The following is a 21,858-nucleotide window of genomic DNA, read 5'->3' as shown; positions in this document are numbered from 1 at the left end:
TCCCATAGATCATCATGATGTTGTTTATTCTATTGCTCTCGTCTTCTTCTGCTTGTTTTCTTTTTTTCTCAACAGGTGATCCAGGAAAAGAAAAAGAGGGGGGGAAAAAAGACAAAGGTGATGAAGCAGATTTTCATTGTCTTTTCTCTCCATCTCTTTTCTCCTTTTTCTTTCCCTCTCCTTCTGTTAACTTTCTTCTGAACTTTTCTTCTTGTTTTTCTTTCCCGTCCCCGAGTCCAGTCTGGCCTGATTACAATAACTTAGAATAAAAATAACTAATAAAGATCAAATAAACTATGACAATCAAGCGGACCAGTATAGCAAAAGGCCCACTTGGGAAAGTAAATCTGTTTCTTCTTGGCCTTCAGACAATAATTCTGATTGCTACAGTTCCAGACAGGACACAACAGCAGAGTATTTACTGCCATAGTCAGACTGCCAGACTGTCCTGTTGCAAGCGTCAGGTGGAGCTATTTTAATGTGGCTTCTCATTGTAAATGTCCTTACAGGCTCTGTTTTCATGTCACAATGACAATGACAGACTGACCAGCTCTCCGACAAAGTGCAAAATATTCAGAAAAATGGCACAAAATGACAACCTGATCATAGTATAACTATATGTGTGTCAAACCAAAGAAATGAGAATATATCAATAGTGGTTTGAGCCTTTCGTTCAGTCTTGATAATGAACAAAAATACTCTTCCTGAGTATAAGTAGTAGTGAAAGTTATTTGTGAGAAACATCATAAAAAGTTCTTATGAGTGATGCCACCTCTTGACTATGTATATATACATAAAAAGGAAGCAGCAGCTCAGGGGCTCACATGGGTGCTGATGTGGCTCCGCCCCAGGGTGATCCAGATTAATTGACTCTACCCATCAGGTGGAGGTTGATTTCCTCAGCTACTCACAGACAGAGCATCACTGTTTGCCCTGGACTCCCCAGCTGATCACACAGGTAGGAGACAGAAAGAGCTGAGCAACACTGGCAAGATAAATTCTGATTATAAGGAGTGTGGAAACACTAAGGATACTGTTAGACTTATTACTTTATGGCATCTTAATCAGGTGTTGTTCAACTCCATTTAATGAGCAATGAATTTTTATTTCTTAATGGTTAAATTCAAGTTTTTTGACTTGAAACTGAAACTTTTCTTTGTTTTAGTTTCTTTGTTTTACAGCTCACAAGAAACATTTATCCAAAACTGAATTTTTAAAAATATAATTAAGAGAAATTTCGTCCTATTCACTCATGTTTCTCACAGACAAATTCATTCAATTTATTAAAATAATCACTTGTACGATTTTTTGGGTATTTTATAATTTGCAAGGAAACATTTTTGTTTTCATGTAATGATTTGGATCTAGTTATTATATCAAACAAGGGTCTTCCAGTTGTAGAGGTACAAATGTTCACTACAAGCTTAGCTGCAGGCTGACTTCTGAAGACCCTTACCAGTGTGTAAATTTAAAGCTATTGATTGACTGTCACTTATAGATGCAATCACTCATGTGAAGATACATTTATGGTTCGGCCATTTCAGTTTTTTTTCAACATTGGCAATGAAAATGTAAACTTTGGCAAGCACAGCATTTTTTCCCATGAAGTAATAGATAGATAAGACTCCTAAGTATGGATGAAGCTCATTATAGAAACTTACCGGGACTAAATAACTCTCAGTACAAGGTGCACTCATGGGCCAAGATCATGTCTATTTGAGTCCTCAGTTGCAACCTGGCTTGGTGCTTATTTTAAGAGATCAACAGGGTAGAGACTTGCACACTTCGATGTCGATAAGCAAGGACTTTACTTTTGACCTGAAATGAACCTTGTCACCTATTGCTGGAAGTACAGATGGTTGAGTGGCTTAAAGAGCTTACCATACGGCTGTTCTTTTCACAGCTTTTGCGTTGGTGGGCTGAATAGCAGGCGAAGACAGGATCAAGAGGGCTGTTACCCCTTTGACAAAGCAGAGGAGGTAACTTCTTAGGTTAAAGTTGGGTTATAATTGCCCTAGAAGAGCCAGGGGCCACATATTCACTCTCAAATAAAGCTCTAAAACATCACTAAAACACCAGCAATGGGAAATAGCAAGAGCGGAGCTGTGTCCAAAGAGATCCTGGAGGATCTGAAGCTCAACACCAAGTTCTCAGAGACTGAAATTGTCCAGTGGTATGAAAACTTCAAGAAGCAGTGTCCAACTGGCCGCATCTCAAAAGAGGAGTTTCAGACAATCTACAGCAAGTTCTTTCCAGAAAGTGATGCCAATACATATGCTCAACACGTCTTCCGCTCCTTTGACACAAATGACGATGGCACTCTGGACTTCAAGGAGTACATCATTGCCCTCCACATGACATCAACAGGAAAGACCACCAGGAAACTCGAATGGGCCTTCTCGCTGTTTGATGTGGACAAGAATGGATACATCACCAAGTCAGAGGTCTCGGAAATCTGCACGGTGAGTGAAAGGGTGGTGATGAAGTGCTAAATCACTGCTTTTCCTTTAGCTTTGGCTTCTAGATGTTTGCACACTGTTTACAGAAACAGGTGGATTCACAAGAACAAAGTTAGACAAACGTATTATCTGCATAGAAGATCATGTTAGACTGTCTTGAACTACATGTGCAACCTGTAAAATAGCAAAACAGGCCACTATAGTTGAAATTAAGACTCCAAATATGCTTGAATTCTGAGCCTAAACATGGGTTTATATTTTCATTTTCTTATATATGATCATAAATAAAAAATAATTTATTAATGCTGATAAATAGATTGCATTTAACTTAATCCTAAAGAAATAGACATAATCTTGCAAAGTTTTACACAAATGTTGAAATGTCTATAGGTAAAATCCTTGGTAATGTCCTTGGTAACAGGTAATGTCCTTGATGTAAATATGTAAAAATTGTGTATGTTTCTGTTCTGTGTCTTGTGTACTGTTTGTTTGTATATGTGTCTTTCTTGCTGCTGTTACACCCAAATTTAACTTTGTGGGACAATTAAAGGATTATTCTATTCTAATATGTCACAACGTAGCCTCGGTTTTCCACATATTCGTTTTTTTACTCTTAGTAAGTGAAATGTTCTAATACTTTAATACATTTCAAAGAAGCATGACAGTATGTTAGCTATTAAACTTTGAATAGCAAATGAAGTATAACGGAAACATGTGTGATGGGCACACAGGATTATTTAAGACAGTGTTTGAGCTTGTTTGATGTTATAAAACCTTGCAAAAATAAAGCACATTGAGGCAATATTTGATATGATCTGGAGCTATAAATGTAAAAATAATATAATAATACAAAGTAAAATTTAACCGAAATAATTTGAATGGAATTGAAAATTAATCAGTTTTATCTACCACCCAGTGTTTTGCACTCGAATTATTTTTTAGAGAGAAAACTGCAAACTTTCATCAATAAGCACCATCATTATTTGTTGACAGTATGCAGACAAATATAAAAAGGCACTTAGAATTATATATATAGAATTATATAAAGCCAGTGCCTTCTCACTTTAGTTTTTTGTGCCCACAGTAGTGCTCATCCTCCCTGATATGTAACAAAATTATTCGGTTTACATTTGGAAAAATAAAATTTTGCAGTACTTAACAAAATCATATATTGTTAAGACAGGCAGCTGAGGAGTATTACTGTGCTGTGTACTGTTAATGTATCTTTATATTGCTTGGAAACCTTATTAGAACAGCCACATTTCATTCTTAAAGATTAGTATTCACATATTCACTAAATAAAGCCAGAGAGACCAAAAGAGCTGGTTGGTTAATCTGTAGAATCACAGCAGTTTGTTGCTGTTTTTGTTTGCGAGGCAGCTCATCAGCTCATAGATGTGACAAAGCGGTTCAGATTAAAGGAGGATTTGGGGGCAATGGCTCCATTTCCCTCTGCAGCCACAAAAATAGATTTTACTGTATACAGCTGTAGCTCACACAAGTGAAATCTTTTCTCACTTTTCACCAAATTTTGTTATTTTTCCCTTGACAGGCAATTTTTAAGCTGATTCCCAAAGAAGAGCTGGAAAAGTTGCCTGAAGATGAAAACACAGCTGAGAAGAGGGCGGATAAACTCTGGAATTATTTTGACAAGGGTGACAACGGTAAGAAATAGTGAAGACGTGTTTGGACATTGGATATTGACAGATAAGTAGATCACACTTGCAATAGTGAAAACACTGGTTTAGAAATAAATCCCTGAGGAATGTGACAAATCTGGTAGTCATAGGTTAGGCTACGGGATTGTAATACTATCAAAGTAAACGACATTCCTCAATTACACAGTTTGTATTTGCAATGCCTTTTAAGTGTATCTATGTTTAATGTCCATCTTTGAAGACTTCCTTTTAGTTTTTGATATTACTCCAAATAAACAAAACTAATAAACTATAAGAAACTTTTTTTTTTCTCTTTGCAGACCGAATTGCAGAAGGAGAGTTCGTCCAGGGAGTTTTGGACAATGACGATGCTCTTCGCTTGATTCAATACTCACCTTTAAAGTAGCTGTTCAGACATTTTCACTGTATATTTCTCTAGTTCTGTCACCGTCTTTTTTTGTCCACTTCACCTGACAGCACTTTCACAAAACATGAACACATTGTAGGTGTGATGATAGTGACCAGTTGGTCTAATTTAAACAATGACGCAGAACCTCTTGAATGGTTTTATAAAATTTATTGTATACCCATATGTGCTGTCTAAGTTATTTACAGCACATAAATGTTGAGGAAAAAAATGGGACAAACTGTAAGCATTTCAAATTTCAAAGTATCACCGGTATGTGTCTACCATACAGACAACATCCCCTCTTAAACCTGTGAACAAACTTTTACACCATGTAAATAAAATGTCCATCTTCTGATCGCTTCTTCCACATTTAGAAACTAAGTAAGTATTTAATTTGAATTTCTTAAGAAGATGAAAGCTACAAAGTGTCATTCAGAGTAGCCAAAATTATTACTACCACAAGTTATGTTCTACCTCCTTTTCTAACCCAAACCAACATATAGCCCACGGTGTAACTACAGTAAATGCAGGAGGTTTCCATTATCCTGGTCTAATTTCATGTCTTTTACATTCTTTATTGTATCCATATGTCACAGTCTTAAATGTTTAATGTCCTAGTTAAGTGTTGAATATGGAGAATAGACTTGTTATTGTGAGACAACATGTGAAATCAAGTCTTGATCCTGTACAATACACTGAATAAAACAACATGTTGGAATTGTAATAAAATGTTATTATCAAAAGTCTTTTTTATGTCGATGTAAATCTAATCTAAAAACTGTGATTTCTTCTTAAAATTAAGAAATTAACAAAATAACAAAAACATTGTTAACTGGAAAATGGCTTCTGTAACATTTAAAAAAAAAAATTTTAGTACACAAACATGCAGATTTTGATTGACTGATGCATGCCACCTAATTGAAGTTTATATTTTTTTGTTCAAGTCTGCATTTTGTTCCTTTTTGCCACATCATAACAAATTTACTCTCTGAAAAGGATTTGGCTTTCCGGTATACACATCTGTAGTTCAAGTCATAGTGATGTAACTCCACTGTTGATGATCCACAGATAAGTATGCAGTACTTGCACAAAATGTCAAGACAAAGTTAATAAAGCAACCATGACAATATTGCCATTTTTTCTTTATTAGAGCGTGCTCGAAATGAAGAAGTGAAAAAACAAGTCAAAAACAGCAAATGTGCTGAAGTAAGTGACAACTAAATTTCTTGTTAATGACTGTGTCTCTTTATTATTACATCCTTTCCCATTTATCTTCTCCCATATATATTTTTTGATGACTCAAAACTTAATAATGCATTATCTGTAACTGTGCTACCAAAAAAAGAAGAACTACATTTGAAAAATAAAAAACCCTAAAAAGCAAACCAAAAAAACAAAACTATTTATAGTACAATCCTTGTATTCCACTGTGAATTGTTCACATTTAACGAATCCCTGGTGTTCTCAGTATGGTCTGTAGATAATCCAAAATAATCTGAACTTGGTTTTAAGAAACAAGTATTACTGTGTGGATTTTTAAATACCTCGGCATCAAAATCTCCTCTTTTATGTTGCTGCAGTAGCAGAAATTTGTCACCAAACCAAACTGATCGGAAAATCACCATGATCATATTTTATCTACAAATAAGAGCCATATCCTTCATGCATGCATCTCCAGATGTCCTGTTTAACAGTGGACACTTTCTTAAATTACACAAGACACAGAAGTGTCTGCATAAAAGATTAATGTTGTTTCATAAGAAAAAAGACCTACTTTCTTCTTCTAGTTTCTTAGAGACATCTGCCTTACTTTTTTTATTCACTTCAAGTCACAGAAGAATAAATTTACTTCAGATGCTTCCTTCAAAAACATCGTGTTTGGTGTCTGGGAACCTTCAGGTGTTCCCAAAATGTTCAAAATGAAACGTGACACAGGTCTGTTTATGCAAATTTATACAAATTTTAAAAAGCCTCTAATTTGTATATGTTGTTGGTTGTGGAACTGTTGCATAATTCAACTGTTTATATACATTTTAATTACTCTCCACATACTGCTCAGAGACCTTACAGTTGACTTTTATCTGTTTCTGTCCCTGCATGATGTCAAGCTCGCTCTCTCTCTCTCTCTCTCTCCCGTTCTCATTCCCCTGATTACAGAGATTACTGACATAATCTTCTGTCCAGCATTTGAAAGCATCTGTCTGAACATCCAAATCTCTCTGTGAATGTAATTGTTGATCCTTCTTTTTTCTTTCTTTCCTCGATCTACTCTATCTGTGTCTGAGGGACCCAAATGAACCATTAACAGGTATTGGTTCTGCAGCAATTTGATTCTATTCAGCGAGTTAAAACTTTGATTTTTAGATGGTTCTGAGTGGAAGGTAAAGTGATCACCAAAGTAATTAATGTTTTATAAATGTTGCCAGTTGTTTATTTAAATATTTCAATACAATATATGAAGGTAGATCTCATAATAGCAAGAAGAAAAAAAGTCACAATAATTCCAAAGTGAGTAGAAATCATCCGAAATTATTTCTAGGTCAAGGTCAATATATGTAACATGTCAAAGCCAAGCTAAAGACCAAAAAATAAAAAATCGTAACTTCTTGTTTATTAAAATGTAAAAGCAGATGTATTTTTTGCCTTTATTTATTTTCTGTGTATTTTGACTTAAAGATGTCAGCGAGTGTTGGTTCTTTAATTTATTGTAGTGATGTAGTTACAATGCAAAAAGATAAATACGCTTGCAGCATCTTCATAAATGATAAAAACTGATAAAAAAAAACTCTGATGTCAACACTAAGTTTATAAGACACCATTGATCACAGTCTACCCCGTTATTGCCACAGGCTAAAGACGAGCCACGTCACACCCAAATATTTCAGACAAAATAGTGGGTTGATTATTTCCAGTTTATTCTTCAGAAATGTAAATAAACTACATTTTTTCTGACACAGTTTTGAGAAATATCTGCAGGTTTAGATGACAAACACTCGAAATTCTGAATCTTCTTGATTTCATCGATGCAAATATACACTACCTTGGAGCTGTAGCTCTAGCATGAATGAAACCAATGTGGAAATACCAAAAACCTGCGGTTCGGGTGTCCCAGTGGACCCACGCGTACTGCTGGATGCAGAAGGGCATCTATAGAGTCTGGCCTCTTCCTGACAAGTCTCTTCCTGAAAAGGTTTTTACAGAGGTCGACTCTATAAATTTCTAAAGTAGAAATGACGCACTGGTACATCATCTTCAGAAAGTTTAGAAAGTCTATTGGTTTGAATGCAAATCTATGTGGGTGCACATAGCACCGAATGGTACAGTTAAGTTAGGTTTGAAAGCCTAAACCCTTAACTTGAATGAACTTGAAAAAGAAAATAAATTCTTGCCTTGAAGAACTTTAGTATCATTGACTCCATTAAAGTCTATTACAAGTGACGAGTCCAGTCATGCAATGAATGTGCTTCATGTTTATTCATCACCTTAATGTGGAGAGAATTTTATACAATCATGCAAAAACAGATTAAAAATAAAAATATACATACAGCAAATGTGATTGCAAACTTGTGTTATATTATTTGTTATGTATTGTTGCCCCTTGAATACATTCACATCATCTCTAACATCCAACGAGTCACTGAATTACATCAAATCCCTGAAGAAATGTAAGGCTTGAAAAACAAAATGATTTGTGCAGTTTTATAAAATCAAACTCTGTGTGTGTGTGTGTGTGTGTGTGTGTGTGTGTGTGTGTGTGTGTGTGTGTGTGTGTGTGTGAGTCCAGCCAGGAACAACTGTAAGCTAACTCCATGTGTAAGACATGTAGAAGGGCAAATCTAACAAATGTTACATCATAATATTCTGATTCAAGTATTAAGCCCTATTCAAATATTCACTTGCCAATATAATAATCCCAAATCCCAACTTTGCAGCTCTGTGAAGCTTGCATTGTCTTTAAGCCAGTTATTTTGGTTCTTCTACTGCACATACGTCTGCAGAGTTTATACCGCCATGTGGACAGAAACATTACTGAGATAGGATGAAAATGTTACTGTGGTAACTCTTACAGTAATAAACCACAACACTAATAGTTCGGGCTCTTTTGCTCGCTACTGGTCCAGAAATTGAAATTCTCATACTGTAATAGATGTAGTACTGAAAATAGTCTAGAATTGATTTGAAACTTCATTTGTACAACCCCACATGTACAAAACTGCAGTTAAAGGTTAAAGGTGTGCGTGTGTGTCTGTGCAAGTCCTGTGAATTTTTAAAAAATATATTTTATTGTAGTTTTAGTGTGATAAGTAAAATCTGCCGTGGAGAGATGTTTGTCGAGGTCTTCTGCCCCGAGAAGTCTTAGCAGAGTGAGTCCTCTCGCTCCTCCTGGAGGGCATAATTTATCTCGTCCAGCTCACGTTCACAATCTTCACATCCTTCGGTGCCGCAGCCTTCCACCACAACCACACCATGAGGGTCTGCCAGCTTCCCCCCTCCTACTCCACCTGCTCCCATTCCTCCCCCTGCTCCACCTCCCATCCCTCCCATTCCAACACCATTTCCCCCAGCACCTGCCATAGATGGCATTCCTCCCAGTCCCATCCCAACGCCAAGATTTCCCATGCCTCCAACTCCAATTCCTCCTCCACCAACGAGCAGTGCTCCCCCAGCGCCACATGCCAGAGGTCCAACAGCTGGTCCCACTCCTCTGGGCCACATTGAGTCCATTAGAGCCCCCTGTTGTCCAAGCTGCATCAGCTGACTGACGGAGTAAATCCCTCCCGGCCCAGCTCGAACAACCTCCTCATAGGAGGGGGCACTGGTGGTATTTCGGGCCTCCTCCAGCCTTACCCGAGCCCGGTGCTTCATCTCAATGATGGTCTTGGTGTAGGAGTTCAATGTGGCCACAGCAGCTGCCATGCAGCAGCTGAATGAAAGCCATGCCATGCTGGAGAGGGGGAAAGATTGAATCTTTCTAGTATGATGACCAGCCAATACAAAAGGTTGTGTAAAGATTCGATCAGATCAGAAAGTGGTACAGTGAAGCTCTTTAAAGTGCCATACGACTACTGAAGCTTGGAGAGACAGCATCTATAACTGTGGTCAATTAGTTTACATCCACTCACCACGGGCAAGAATGTCATGGAAATTTGGGGCTTTTAATTGTTTCTTTGAAGGGTTCTTTTCCCAAAGTGGAATGACAATAAACCATACATTTTAATGATTTAAAAAAACAAGAACTGGATGCACAAGTTTGAATTTATTTGAAATTTTCTCTAATCCACACATGGTCAGGAGTATCAATGAAGGCTCAAACATATATGTACACTCACTTCAAATAAGGCCTATTAAGTTCAAGAACAGCCTGGGAACCACAAAGGCTCAAGCCTCCCATGAACTGGAAACCAGTCTTACATTGCCATGGACTGAGAGTACAGACCAAGAAAGATGTCCCAGGTCCCAAACCGACACCTTCAAGCTAAACTGAAATTTTCAACTGCCCACATGGAAAAGCCAAATTCCTCCTGAAGAAAGATTCATGGTCAGATGAGACAAAGATTGAGCTACAATGATAGTAGGAATTGTTTGGAGGAGTAAAGGTGAGGCTTTCAAACCTCAGACAACTATACAAACTGTTAAGCATAGTGGTAGAAGCATCATGCTGTTTCCTCTCAGTGGTACTGATACATTTCACAAAGTGGATAATAAAAATGGAGGAATATGTTCAAATTATTCAACTTTACCTCAAACCAACAGCTAGATGTTTGCACCTTAGATACAAATGGGCATTTCAACAGAACAATGATCAAAAACACACATCAACACTGGTTTTGAAATGGACAAAGCAACTAGCATTATGCACCTGGAATGGCCTACCTAAAGCCCTGACCTCAACCATGTTGAAAATCCAACAAATCAGCCAATGAGATTGGTCAAATATCTAGAATAGCTAGAATTATGCCAGACGCTTGTTGATGGCTACCAAAAGTGTCTGGTAAGGGACATTTAACCAGATATTTGTGGCGGTATATGTATCTTTTTTGCTTCTGACCCCGTGCGGATCACAGAAAATTCCAGATAAATTAAAAACTCGTGCTCTCAATTATTGTTTTTTAAAGTCATTAAAGATGTGTTCTGTGCAATCATTTGACCCTAGAAAAAGAAATATAGAAAAATACTTAAAAGCCACCATGCCAATCATTCATGTGAACTCCTGACCACAGCTGTAGGTAATTGAGACCATGTTAGCGTTTGTCACAGCCACTCTCAAAACAGCTTTCTGTATAGCTTGCTAACCAGATAATGTTTACACACCTTGCAGATATAAAATATTATGACAATATTGGGTGATAACCAAACTCTGTGGGATATTTCATCTAATCTGAGGATTGTTGGGGAATATTTTACTTTAATACAGAATAATTACTTTGGTTTAATTGAAACTTACGCAAAAGACCAGCCGTAGTCCCAGCTCTGTGGCCTCCAGTCTTTAGGTCCGATGCTAACAGTCATCTGAAACACGGTTGTGTACATCATGTGAGCTACCATCCCCATCATGCCTGGGAGAGGACAGAAACATGGAGATACGGTTACCTTTGCTGCAACCTGAAAAAATATGGTTAAAAAATAAAAAAGTAAGATAAAATAATTCAAATTTTGGAGGTTATTATTGTAGGAATGACTGAAACATGGCAGTCCTGCCATCCATCCATCCATCCATCCATCCATCCATCCTAGCTCTACTCTGAGCCCCTCCTGAATTACTGAGGTCCTCACCCACACACCATCTGAAGGAAAGTAATTTCCACCATTTGTATCCAACCCTTTTCCTCTTGAGGTTTTTAGATCAAGCAAGCAAGCAAGTGCCCACAGCCTTTTAGGACTGAGAAAATGTTATTTGCTCTCACCTGAGAGGACAGTGCACATGGCTGCAAAGGCATTGATCTTGAGGGCATTCATTTCCCTCTTGGCGCAGAGGCACAGTGCTTCCACACACATCAGTAAGAAGCCCATAGCCAGGAGACCGATGTACATGAACTCACTGATGACAGACAGCCAGAGCACACCTGGAAGCATTTAAGGATATAGAGACAATTTCTTCAGGTTAAATATTGAAGATTTTCTCTGTTGTGAGATGAAAATTTGGTGTTGGACCAACCTTGTGTCTCTCCTGGTGTCAGCTCAATGAAACTTCGACACTTTTCTTCCTGATCTGCACCTAAAAACAAGGGTTAAGAAGCTTGTTATATTGTCTTTAAATCTATAATGTTTACAGGGGTCTACCTGTTTTATACAAACTAGGTTTGGGGAGAATAATCCTTTGTAAACACTGAGAGGCACACACATACTTAAAGGTCAAATTTAAAGCTACAATCAGCTTTGAACCACAATCAGTCATAGTTGCAATCACTCCATCGAAGGGTATAAGACAGTGATTGCTTTCTGTTTACAGGATACCCAACATCACTCTGTATATGCTTTTATATGTGTGTGTTCATAACTATGTAGCCCATATGGCACTTAACAACAATAACAATGTTTTCTTTGGTCTCTATTATCATTTAGTTCGTGAAAAGAAGAAACCCTCTCAAGCTTCTTTTGCCATTAAGAGAGGATGGTTGCACTTTATTGTGTGACTCACATGTGTTAACTCAATACTACCAACAGTTTTTCCATCAGTTTTTTGCGTAGCAACAATAATCCAGGCTTAGAAAGCGGCTTAAATGAGGTGCACTATATTAAATGATAGATTTGGACTCTGAAAATCCACAATCCTGATGCAGTGAACAAAATGTATTCAAATCTTCCTCTGAAGCAAATACGGGATTTCATTGGGCTGAGTCAGCGAAATCACATGGGTATTTTCCAAGTTTGCTGTTTGTGTTTTATTCGTTGGACAGCATGTCCCTGTTGAGCTCCAGTGAAAGGACATTAAAAAAGAGGGAATAATAATTTATACTTAAAGAGGCTGGCATCTCCACTTGATTTGTAAAGCTTGGATAAAACCTCACATGAAGATTAAAACATATGAATGTGTTTGTGCGTATAAAATCTTTAGACTTGTCCCCTCATGTTGAGATGTGTCCTTATAGAAAGCACATCTCCAACTTGTCCTCATCAACCAGATTGCCAGTGACTGTTAAAACAAATAATATAGGTTCTTGCAAAAAAATTCAAATTTGCACAAATCTGTGAAGCAGTTAAAACACAGACAGAGGAAGAGGTGAGGTTCATTCTGTGGGACATCTGGATTGATGCAAGTTTCACAAGATTTAAGAGTTTAAGAGTCGGCCAGGCTTTAAGTTACATACCTGAGCACTGCCACTGCCATTTCACACCCGTCAGTGCTGCAAGATGGCCTCATGACCAATAAGGTTACAGCTGTGCATGTGATAATAAAAGGTTCAATAATATTATTTGCCAGGTATTTGTGCATAAAAAATACTCTGCACTTATTAATTGTTCTTACAGTGAAGGCAGGAATAATCTAATGGCATAATAACTGCATTATTAGCTCTACTGACTGTTTACTAGCTTTTAATGCCCCTTTGACTGTGGCTTGTCCTTGAAAGAGGACAGACAAATGACTTGTCAAGGAAGTATTTGCAGATCACACCAAACTTTCACCCGAGACACTCAGATTTTATGCTTTTTGGATTTATTTTACTTATTCCTTTTTTTTCTTTCCTTTTAGTTTCTTATTTATTTTGAATAATTTTAATATTAAAATGCATTCCAGACACTTTCTAGTTTCAATTTCACTTGCAAGTAAAAAAATGTTGTAAACTTTAGTCACAGGGTTTCATGGAGGCTCTGTTTATTCAATTAATGCACATGAACAGGGTTAAAATTATATTTGAAAATCTGCTGTTGCTGCCCATTTTTAAGTGATGTTTGATGCATTTTAATGTATGCATTAACTTATTCCTCTATCTCAACCTGCCTTTAGTTTTTGGGTCATTATGGTAATTAAAATGTTGTAATTAAACTTGTTTTAAAAGGTAATTTATTTCTGCCTCATTTACTTTTACATAGCCCCTTTGACATGAGAGTGTCATCTTGAGATTATGAAAGAAATCAGTTGAATGTTGCACGGAGAGTTTTTTATGGAGGTTATTCAGGCACAAAAATCCCCCAGTTATTCGATCCCTGATCAAAGTCTGTTCCACTCACCAACCTTCATTGTGCTTCTCGCAGGACAGCCAGAAGCCGGTGTGGAAGTATCTCAGCATGTACTTGTCCTCCCCTGTCTCCCAGATGTAGTGGACAGCGTTGGCCAGCTGCTTTTTCCTTATCCTTTCCAGCTCCTCCTTCTGCTGAGGAGACAGCGTGACATTGGAGGCTGGGTTCCTGGGGTCTGGGGTGGGCACCTCTGGATGAAGAGGACAGGAGTTTTAGGGGGACAGAAACGGTATAAAAACATACCTTTTTGCTTGAAATGAGCAAACTTAAGTAATTAACAGAATCATTTGTGTTCTTGTTTTTTTCCAAGGAGCTTTTGCTCTAATAAGACTAGAGCTGCAGAAATATGAGAAAAGTATGCCAGCAAACAGTGCTGTAAATCCTGAAGTAGGTCTCCTTTGGGTCACAGTGTGTAACACAATCCAGCCCTGAAACCTTGTTCTCTGTGTTATCAGCCCTTGTTTTATGTAATAAAAATTAAATACTACACAGAGATAAAATTGGTTTAAAGCTGAATGATGGTAAAGTGGGTTAGCAAATCCAGACAACATGCAGCTGCTGCCATAAAGTGCTGAGATAAGCAACAAAGCCGGGATTATGTGAATCTCTGGCAATAAAGTCTAAAAATACTTAAACCCAAGCAGCTGTGGAGATCCTGTAATAGTAAAACTACTAATGCCATACTGTAATAAGCAAACAGGAAAATAGTAAAAGTGACAGGGAAGCCTGGACGATCCCACACCCCACAACAACATCACAGATGCACTTTGAAAAAGATCGTTTTTGATTACTTGTGGTGTGCGACAACACTGTGGTGCACTGAGAATTCCTGCGCTCAGACTTTCTGCACAAACTGCACGTGCAGCCGAGAGAAATTAGAAATCCAGCTGGCAGAAGGCAAAAGAGAACTCAGAGAAAAAGAGATAATTCATGTTTAAACTGACCTTAGGGTGAAAGCACTTTCTTAGAAGCTGGTTTTCATTCAATTAGGCATGTATCAAATACTCCAACTGTCTGCTAGCTGTGAGTAAGTAGTGAATACAGCTTAGATTTGTTATATGCTCTTCTGAGTTGTCTTTAAACATCCATCAAAGCCAGTTAAGATAAGCAAGAAAACAGACGTTTTGAGAACTCTGCGCTTTGGCCCACGTGTGGCCCAGAACTCATGAGATGGGGTTTGCATAGGTTATGGAGAAGGTCTGGTCATGACAACCTAAATTTCTACCCACATAAGGTGGTGGAGCCAGTGTCAGGTTTGGCACACGGCACAGTAAGGAAGCTGGGAATACTGGAAAGGGGAGCACCCATTTCTAATGGGAGCACAGCAGACACCTCAAATACTCAAATAGTTGTTTTCTTCTGAGTGAAGTGACCTGGAAACAGCAGTGTGGCAGGCACATAATAAGAGCTCTTTAAATTCTCTATGGAAAGGAGCTCGAATCCTTTATTATCTCCCTTAGCTCTGGCTCATCCTCCAAGAAACCAAAGGAGACAATGCTGTCCCATAATTCATAGTGACACTACATCAAACAATGAGCAAAACAGATGACGCAGATTATGTAAATGTTAAAAGTGAGTTTAACCTTGTTTATGCAAAAATATAAACATTAGGTTGCTATGATAAATATCTGCATCTTAGCAAGTCGTTGCCTTCTGTAACGAACGTCGTGTGTGAATTTCTGAGTTTGCATCAGTTGTCTTCTCAGTTTGTTGCTGTTCTGTTTTTTGGGTTATCATAAATCATTTTAATTTGGTCACAAATATAGAAATCCCTAATAGTAAAGGCCAGAGTTACACTGAATCATCTGTCCAACTGATAAATAAAATATCAGTGGATGACAGCTTTTTATTGATTGTTTGGTTTTATATGACCGGCAGTAAAAGAACAAAGCATGGAGTATATACAGCAGCATATAGTTTCACCTCTTCAGACTAATGTCAGCAACATCCATCACATGATAAATAAGTTTAGTGTATGCGCAGTCAGAGCCTGAGGATTTCCATCAAGATCAAAATTACAGAAATATTTTATTTTGGTTGATTTGTGGGCTATTTGATCACAGCTAATCCCAAAGTACGGAGAATATACAAAAAAGGAAGTAAAACTACCAACAGTGCAAATAAAGCAAAAAATCTCAAAATGATGCATGAAATAAGAACAAAGTCCTAAAATTCATTTTTTAAAGAAAACTATGCAGATAGTTGTGTCATTACTTCCATTTTGAGATGATTAAACTGCATCTGCTGTTACCATCAGTGATTCAGCTGTTGCCAAATTAACCAGGATCCTTGAAATCGTTGAAATGTCCAGAATAAGCACTGTGTGGCCCGTGTGTCTTACCTGTGGTGTACGGCTGGCTGTTGTTCTGCCCGCAGTTTTTCATCTTGACTGGCGACAGGCAGACCGGCTTCACCACCTTGTGTGTCCCTTCGCACCAATAAGAGGTGCAGAAAGCCCAGATGGACAGCGTGAGGGCCAGAGAGGTGAGGAACAGTGACAGCAGGGAGCGGTTACGTCTGGACATTTTCTCCAGCATGACTGTGTCTCAACTCAAAAGCAGCCAAATGAGAAATGAAATGGTTTTGGCAAGTGTGTGTCAAAAATAGCTGCAAGAGCCAGACAGGTTCTGGTGACCTGTCTGGAGCAGAAGATTGGGGAGCTTTCTGCAATAATACAATAGAGATTGAAAATAAAGTGGTAGGAAAGAGAGAGAAGTGAGGAGAGGGGATTAGTGGTATTTGAGAAGTGGAACGAAGGACGGAGGGGAAGATAAAAAGTAGTCTGTTGGAGAGATAGAAGTAGGGCAGCGCTGGAGAAGGAGAGCTAGCGCTGAGCAAAGGTCAAATAACAGTGGAATAAAGAAAGATGAAGCTATGGGATTTAATCTTTTCCAGCAACAAGAGACAGATGTGCGGGCCAGAGGATGCAGGGGGAGCTCTAACTCTCCTCCTGCTGCAGTGTCACTTAAAGGAAATAAGCATGATGAAGAGAAGCAGGCCAGGTTTAAATCTGGGACCTTTGTTTCCTTTTGGAGACTTTGGTCACAAATTTAGCCCATGTTTCTACTGCAGTCACCGCTCGGGTCTCATATTAATATCTTCTCCCCTCTCAGATAAAGACAAACATCTAAATCTTATCCTGTGGATTTTGAGACTAATCGGTTCCACTCTCAGGGCACATCCCGTTCTTCAACCTGTTCCTCCACCTCAGTGAGAGGGATTGAACTCATGAAGAAGTGATTAGTCCAGCGTCTCAGGCCTACCTCGTGGCCTGGTAATCTGTGGTAATCTTGCGGTGTTAGGTGGATGAGTTTAATGCTTACTGACACTCATGCTGTCATTGTCTGAACGACCACCTAAGAGAGGGAAAAACAGATGATGGAGGCAAAGATCTGGGATTAGGAGTCATGAAGACAGAGTCACGTCTATGTCCAAGTAATTTGAGCTGCACTTAATCCTGCCAGGTGCCACATTTGTAAATTGGTTATATTTAATACAACGTATTAGACTCAAATCATTAAACTACAATCTGATGTAGCAATATAATTCTGGGATAGGGTCCACCCCCCTGTGATAATATAATATAATATAATATAATATAATATAATATAATATAATATGATATGATATGATTCCATCAGACCATATTGTATTGTATCATGTCCTATTGCAACACATCATACATTATAAGCACAAACGTATTGGGCCTGACCTCTTAATCACCAGTTCTTGTGTTCTCTCTGCTTGTACACAATTACTTAAAAAGATTCCACTGAAGTCTGAATGTGTGCAGATTTTGTAGTAAAAGCAATTAATTACAAATTACGACCAGTGTGTCAGAAACATACAGATCATTAAAGACGTCTAGAACATGAAAACACCATTTTTTAAATAAAAAAAGTGTGTGTGTTTTCATATTTGAAATCATATTTCCCAGTATTTGACAGTTTTCTTTTCAAAATTTATTATCCACTAAATGTGAATTAAAGTGTTGATAACTATAAAAAATTAGGTATTTCCAATTTCCTATTTTAGATAAAGTTTGATGGGCATCACAGCAGGAGTTTCTCTGTGTACGCTATAAACACAGATTGATTGACGAGGCACTGAGGTTTAATTTCATCTTATCAAATCAGCGTGAGACAAACCTATAATCCACACACTCCACAAATGCATGTACTGTTCTGCTGGATTATTTGGTACCACGCACCTGACCACGTCATCAGTATAAAAGTCTAAATGATGAAGACAAACTGCACAAAACCTGAAATTCAAAGATCCCTAGAAGGAGAGGGGCTGAGCTGAGAGTGCTGCCGCTATTTATTTATTTATTTTTTAGATTTTCCACAGACATCACGATAAAATCATTGTCAGGTTTAACACAACAATGGTGACGATCCGATATGGTGACACCTTCCTCGAGACATTCATTTTTACTGACTCTGATTTCAGTCTTAGATTAGAAATACTGGTTTTACTGGTTGAAGATGTCAGCGATAGAAAAACTGAATTAACACAGCTCGTTGAAGCATCACAGATTTCCATAAATACAAGTAAAAAAATATAGTTTCCCTGTTTGAGAGAGCTCTTTGTTTCATCTCATCAGTAAAAGCTGAAATCCAGCTGCTGCCGATTGATCGGCTTACACTTGCAGAACATAATGAAAAAAAAAAATCTACTTACCTTTCCTTGGATCTCAGGAGAGGCTCTTTTTGTGTTTCCTTCACCTGTCTTCAAGCAGGGTTCCAGTTTCCTTCACCTTTCATTTTCATGCTCCCTTTTTACTCCCTCGTGCTTCTTTGGGTGAGTTTCCATCAGAAACCCACCCAGATTTCCCTCTAATCCTCCCAAGTCCATCTGTTACTTTCCCTCCCCTTTGCTCCCTGCAGTGTCTTTTCCTCCACTCTCACTCTCGCCTCGCTTGCCTTCCTCATCACGCCTCCTCTCTCAGTCATGGCCTTGCTGACCTGTCCTTCTATAGATTAATTTGTATACATGGTATAGAAAGGCTTAGATTGAGACGAGAGCTGGTGTTGTGATTGTAATTCTGCTCCTTTAACTCTGACCCGTCTTAACACAAGTGAGGTGCAGCTACTGTTTATACTGAGTGATGACTGCACAAATCACTGGGCCGTGATTAGAAAATGATTTTGAGTTTGCTGGATGTTTTCTTGCTTCAGTTGCCTTTGTGGTCTGTTGAAATGAAACATCTGTTTTGTTGCTACACCTTAAAAAAAGTTTTTAAGAACTTCTCCATCTGTATCCTAAGATGATGCCGAAACCTTTCCAACACTCTCTAATTATCAGTCACCAGTCAGAAATCATGTGAGGCCCAGCTTTGGTTTTCTTATCTGGTTAGTCGTCAACATTGCATACTATTGTGAAAGTGCTTTAAATTGCTAATGTTATGAATTTGTGTTGTACACAGGGACATTAATATTTGATCCCCTGCTGTATTGAAATTAATTTGTATGGTAGTTTCATTTTAATTGAAAGAGACAGAAATCCAACAAAAGTCCAGAAGAAATTGCATCACATAAAAGTTATTGACTTAAATTTCACTGAGAAATTTAAGTGAAATTCTGGCTGGAATCCCCTGGAACCCAGCCAGAATTCTCCCAATCAATCAATCCACCATCGTGGTCAAGTCCAAAGAGCTCCCAGAACACATCAGGAACACGACTGTAGACCTGCACAAGGCTGGGATGGACTACAAGACCATCAGCAAGAAGCTTGGTGAGAAGGTGACAGGTGTAGGTGCGATTGTGCGGAAGAGGGAGAACTCTAAACGGCCATCAGTCATCCTTGGTCTGCAGCTCCATGTAAGCTCTTGAATCATGGGGTGAGGGTGATCATGAGAAGATGGTGGATCAGTACAAAACTACATGGGAGGAGCTTATTATATTATATTAAGTATCTGAAGCCAGTTGGGAGCACAGTCACCAAGAATACTGTTGTTAACACTGTGATGGATGGATCCCCCTCCTCAGGAAGGAACGTATACAGGCCATCTTAAGTTTGCCAGTGAACATCAGAGATGGTTCAGAGAAGTCTTGGGAGAAAATGCTGCCATCAGATGAAAAACAAGTTGACTTCTTTGGTATCAACTCAACGCACTGTGGCTGGAGGAAGTGAAATGCTGAGTATGAAACATTTGCTTTGGAGCTGTTTTTTTGCTAAGGGTGCAGGATGACATCATGATGCAGATGGATGGGGCCCACTTCTGTTAATCTTGGAGATGGGTCATCGATGACTCTTCCAGCATGACAGTGACTCAGAACACCAAGGGAACAAAGGAGTGGCTAAATAAGAAGCACATTAAGGCTGAGCGGCTTGCCTCCAGATGTCTTCTGTGGTTGCTTCTTGGTTTTGTTTCTTGCACTAAACAACACATTCCTCACCATGCATTGAAAGCCTAGGTTAGTTTAGTTTTTTCCTTTGTTTCTTACATTCAAAATAAACAGTGTTTTAATTGGCATTCATTTGGCATCTCCCTTTTTGTCATGGCTGTGGAGCCTGGTTTGTGACAGTATATCAGAGGGTCAGCTCAGATTGTGCCGTTTGGAGGCAGAGGTACAGAGGAAAGGGCGAGATCGATTGGACATGTGCAGAAGAGGGATGGCGGATAAATTGGATAAAGGATGCTGAAAATGGCCCTACCAGGCAGGAGGAAAAGATAAAGACCACAAAGAAGACTCATGGAAAGAAGACATGAAGAGTACTGGTGTCACATAAGAGGATGTAAGGGATAGGCAAGTTGCTGTGACAACAGAAATGGGAACGATAGAAAGAAGAAGCAAGTGACTTTACTCTCTATGACATTATCTTAACTACTCTGATGCAGTTTGACCTTTTAAAGAAAACTGTTTGTTCTCCTGTTACTTTATTGGATTCATTCTCATCTATAGCAGCTCCACTCTGTGGGCTTATTCTCATTTCAAGGCACACAGTAACCAAACAGGTACATTTACACCCCTTTAACTAACTGGTTTTTTTTTAACCAACGTACTCTTTTTCCCTGATTCCAGATTTATTGCTTTAAGTGACATTTTCACCAGCTGCCCTGACACAGCATTAATATTTAACCTTGTTTTTTAACCAGTCCTTTAAAATGAAAGCATTGGTTTCAAGTAACTTGAACTGCTCTTCACATCTACCCCCTGGGGTAGTGAGTGGGCATCACTGACTTTGCAAGCAATATGTTCAGCAATCACACGTCTAAATGTTACCAAACACACTGAGATAGCAAATGATGTGTTGTTGGGCTATTTTAAACATGTTTCTCCTCAGCCTGCGAGCGAGGATTTTATGATTATTATCCATCCAAACTGGTTTAAAGAGGGACTCAAGTACAACAAACTTTAATAATTATAATTATGAAAATTTTGTCAGGTTGTGATTTATTTATTTAATTAATTGGGCAGGTGTTAAAGGAAAACCTGCACTTAATATGGTGACACTTTTTATTCAGAATCAGCTTACAGAGGTTTAATTAGTTCAAGGATTCGTAATGAGCAGAAAAAAAATTGTTCATGGTCATTATTCTGAATCTATCCCGCTGTATGAAGGCGATGGCTAGGATTATATAACTCTACTTACTGTACAAAAAAACAAAAGGCGACACAAGGTCTCAACTGACCATCGTGTCCTAAAATGACTGAAGCTGACTGTCAAATTCCCAATCTGCCCTGGTCTGTTTTTAAGACACTAAGCCCTCTATTCATGAATGGAGGGCCTCAGCTCATCTGTCAATCCTATATTTTCTGCTCTTGTGCCCAATATCTGTAATGGCTTCATCTGCCCTACACTCACCCTTGCACTTCTAAATTAATCAGGAGATTAATGAATGAGGAGTGAATGAATAATTAAAGCACTAATGCTGTGGCCAAATAAATATAGGCTAAAGATACTGTTTGAAGACAGTTACTTAACTTTGACAATTTGTGGCTGTATGTCTGCATATTTATTCCATAAAAATCTAAGACAACTGGTTTAAACATCATAATGATAGTAATAATAACTTAAAAAAAAAAAAAAAAAAAAAAAAAAATCCCATATTTGCTAACGATGCGGAATTCATCAATGTGCAAATATTTATAGCTTTAAACGTTTCTTCTGTACGGGTGCTGGAAAATGTTTTGTGTAAATGTTG

The 21,858-nt window shown here is 38.3% G+C and overlaps 2 protein-coding genes across 2 annotated transcripts; one reads left to right on the top strand and one right to left on the bottom strand.

Annotated features, from left to right (window-relative positions):
• Window positions 1-153: 153 nt before the first annotated feature.
• LOC120728183 (recoverin-like) lies at window positions 154-7,085 on the top strand. The gene is made up of 4 exons (XM_040022973.1): window positions 154-958; window positions 1,904-2,462; window positions 4,012-4,123; window positions 4,438-7,085. The coding sequence occupies exons 2-4, from the start codon at window positions 2,082-2,084 to the stop codon at window positions 4,521-4,523; spliced, it is 579 nt and encodes a 192-aa protein (XP_039878907.1). The 5' UTR covers window positions 154-958; window positions 1,904-2,081; the 3' UTR covers window positions 4,524-7,085.
• A 694-nt stretch (window positions 7,086-7,779) lies between these two features.
• Window positions 7,780-21,814, bottom strand: LOC120728181 (germ cell-specific gene 1-like protein). Its single transcript, XM_040022971.1, has 6 exons — window positions 16,048-21,814; window positions 13,702-13,896; window positions 11,683-11,742; window positions 11,432-11,590; window positions 10,972-11,083; window positions 7,780-9,471 (listed from the first exon to the last, which is right to left on the bottom strand). Exons 1-6 carry the CDS (start codon window positions 16,241-16,243, stop codon window positions 8,883-8,885), a joined length of 1,311 nt encoding a protein of 436 aa, XP_039878905.1. The 5' UTR covers window positions 16,244-21,814; the 3' UTR covers window positions 7,780-8,882.
• Window positions 21,815-21,858: the final 44 nt, after the last annotated feature.

Source organism: Simochromis diagramma, unplaced genomic scaffold (assembly GCF_900408965.1).
Source record: "Simochromis diagramma unplaced genomic scaffold, fSimDia1.1 OVJJ01000307.1, whole genome shotgun sequence".
NCBI lineage: Eukaryota > Metazoa > Chordata > Actinopteri > Cichliformes > Cichlidae > Simochromis > Simochromis diagramma.
This window is presented reverse-complemented; position numbering and strand designations above follow the sequence as displayed.

Bases quoted from the DNA above. Each gene is read 5' to 3' on its own strand.
- LOC120728183 (XM_040022973.1), top strand. From the start codon at position 2,082: ATGGGAAATAGCAAGAGCGGAGCTGTGTCCAAAGAGATCCTGGAGGAT. The intron at 2,463-4,011 runs GTGAGTGAAAGG...TTCCCTTGACAG, and splicing joins AGGTCTCGGAAATCTGCACG to GCAATTTTTAAGCTGATTCC. The intron at 4,124-4,437 runs GTAAGAAATAGT...TTCTCTTTGCAG, and splicing joins TTTTGACAAGGGTGACAACG to ACCGAATTGCAGAAGGAGAG.
- LOC120728181 (XM_040022971.1), bottom strand. From the start codon at position 16,243: ATGCTGGAGAAAATGTCCAGACGTAACCGCTCCCTGCTGTCACTGTTC. The intron at 13,897-16,047 runs GTAAGACACACG...CTCTTCATCCAG, and splicing joins CAGCCAGCCGTACACCACAG to AGGTGCCCACCCCAGACCCC. The intron at 11,743-13,701 runs GTTGGTGAGTGG...CCTTGTTTTTAG, and splicing joins CTGCGAGAAGCACAATGAAG to GTGCAGATCAGGAAGAAAAG.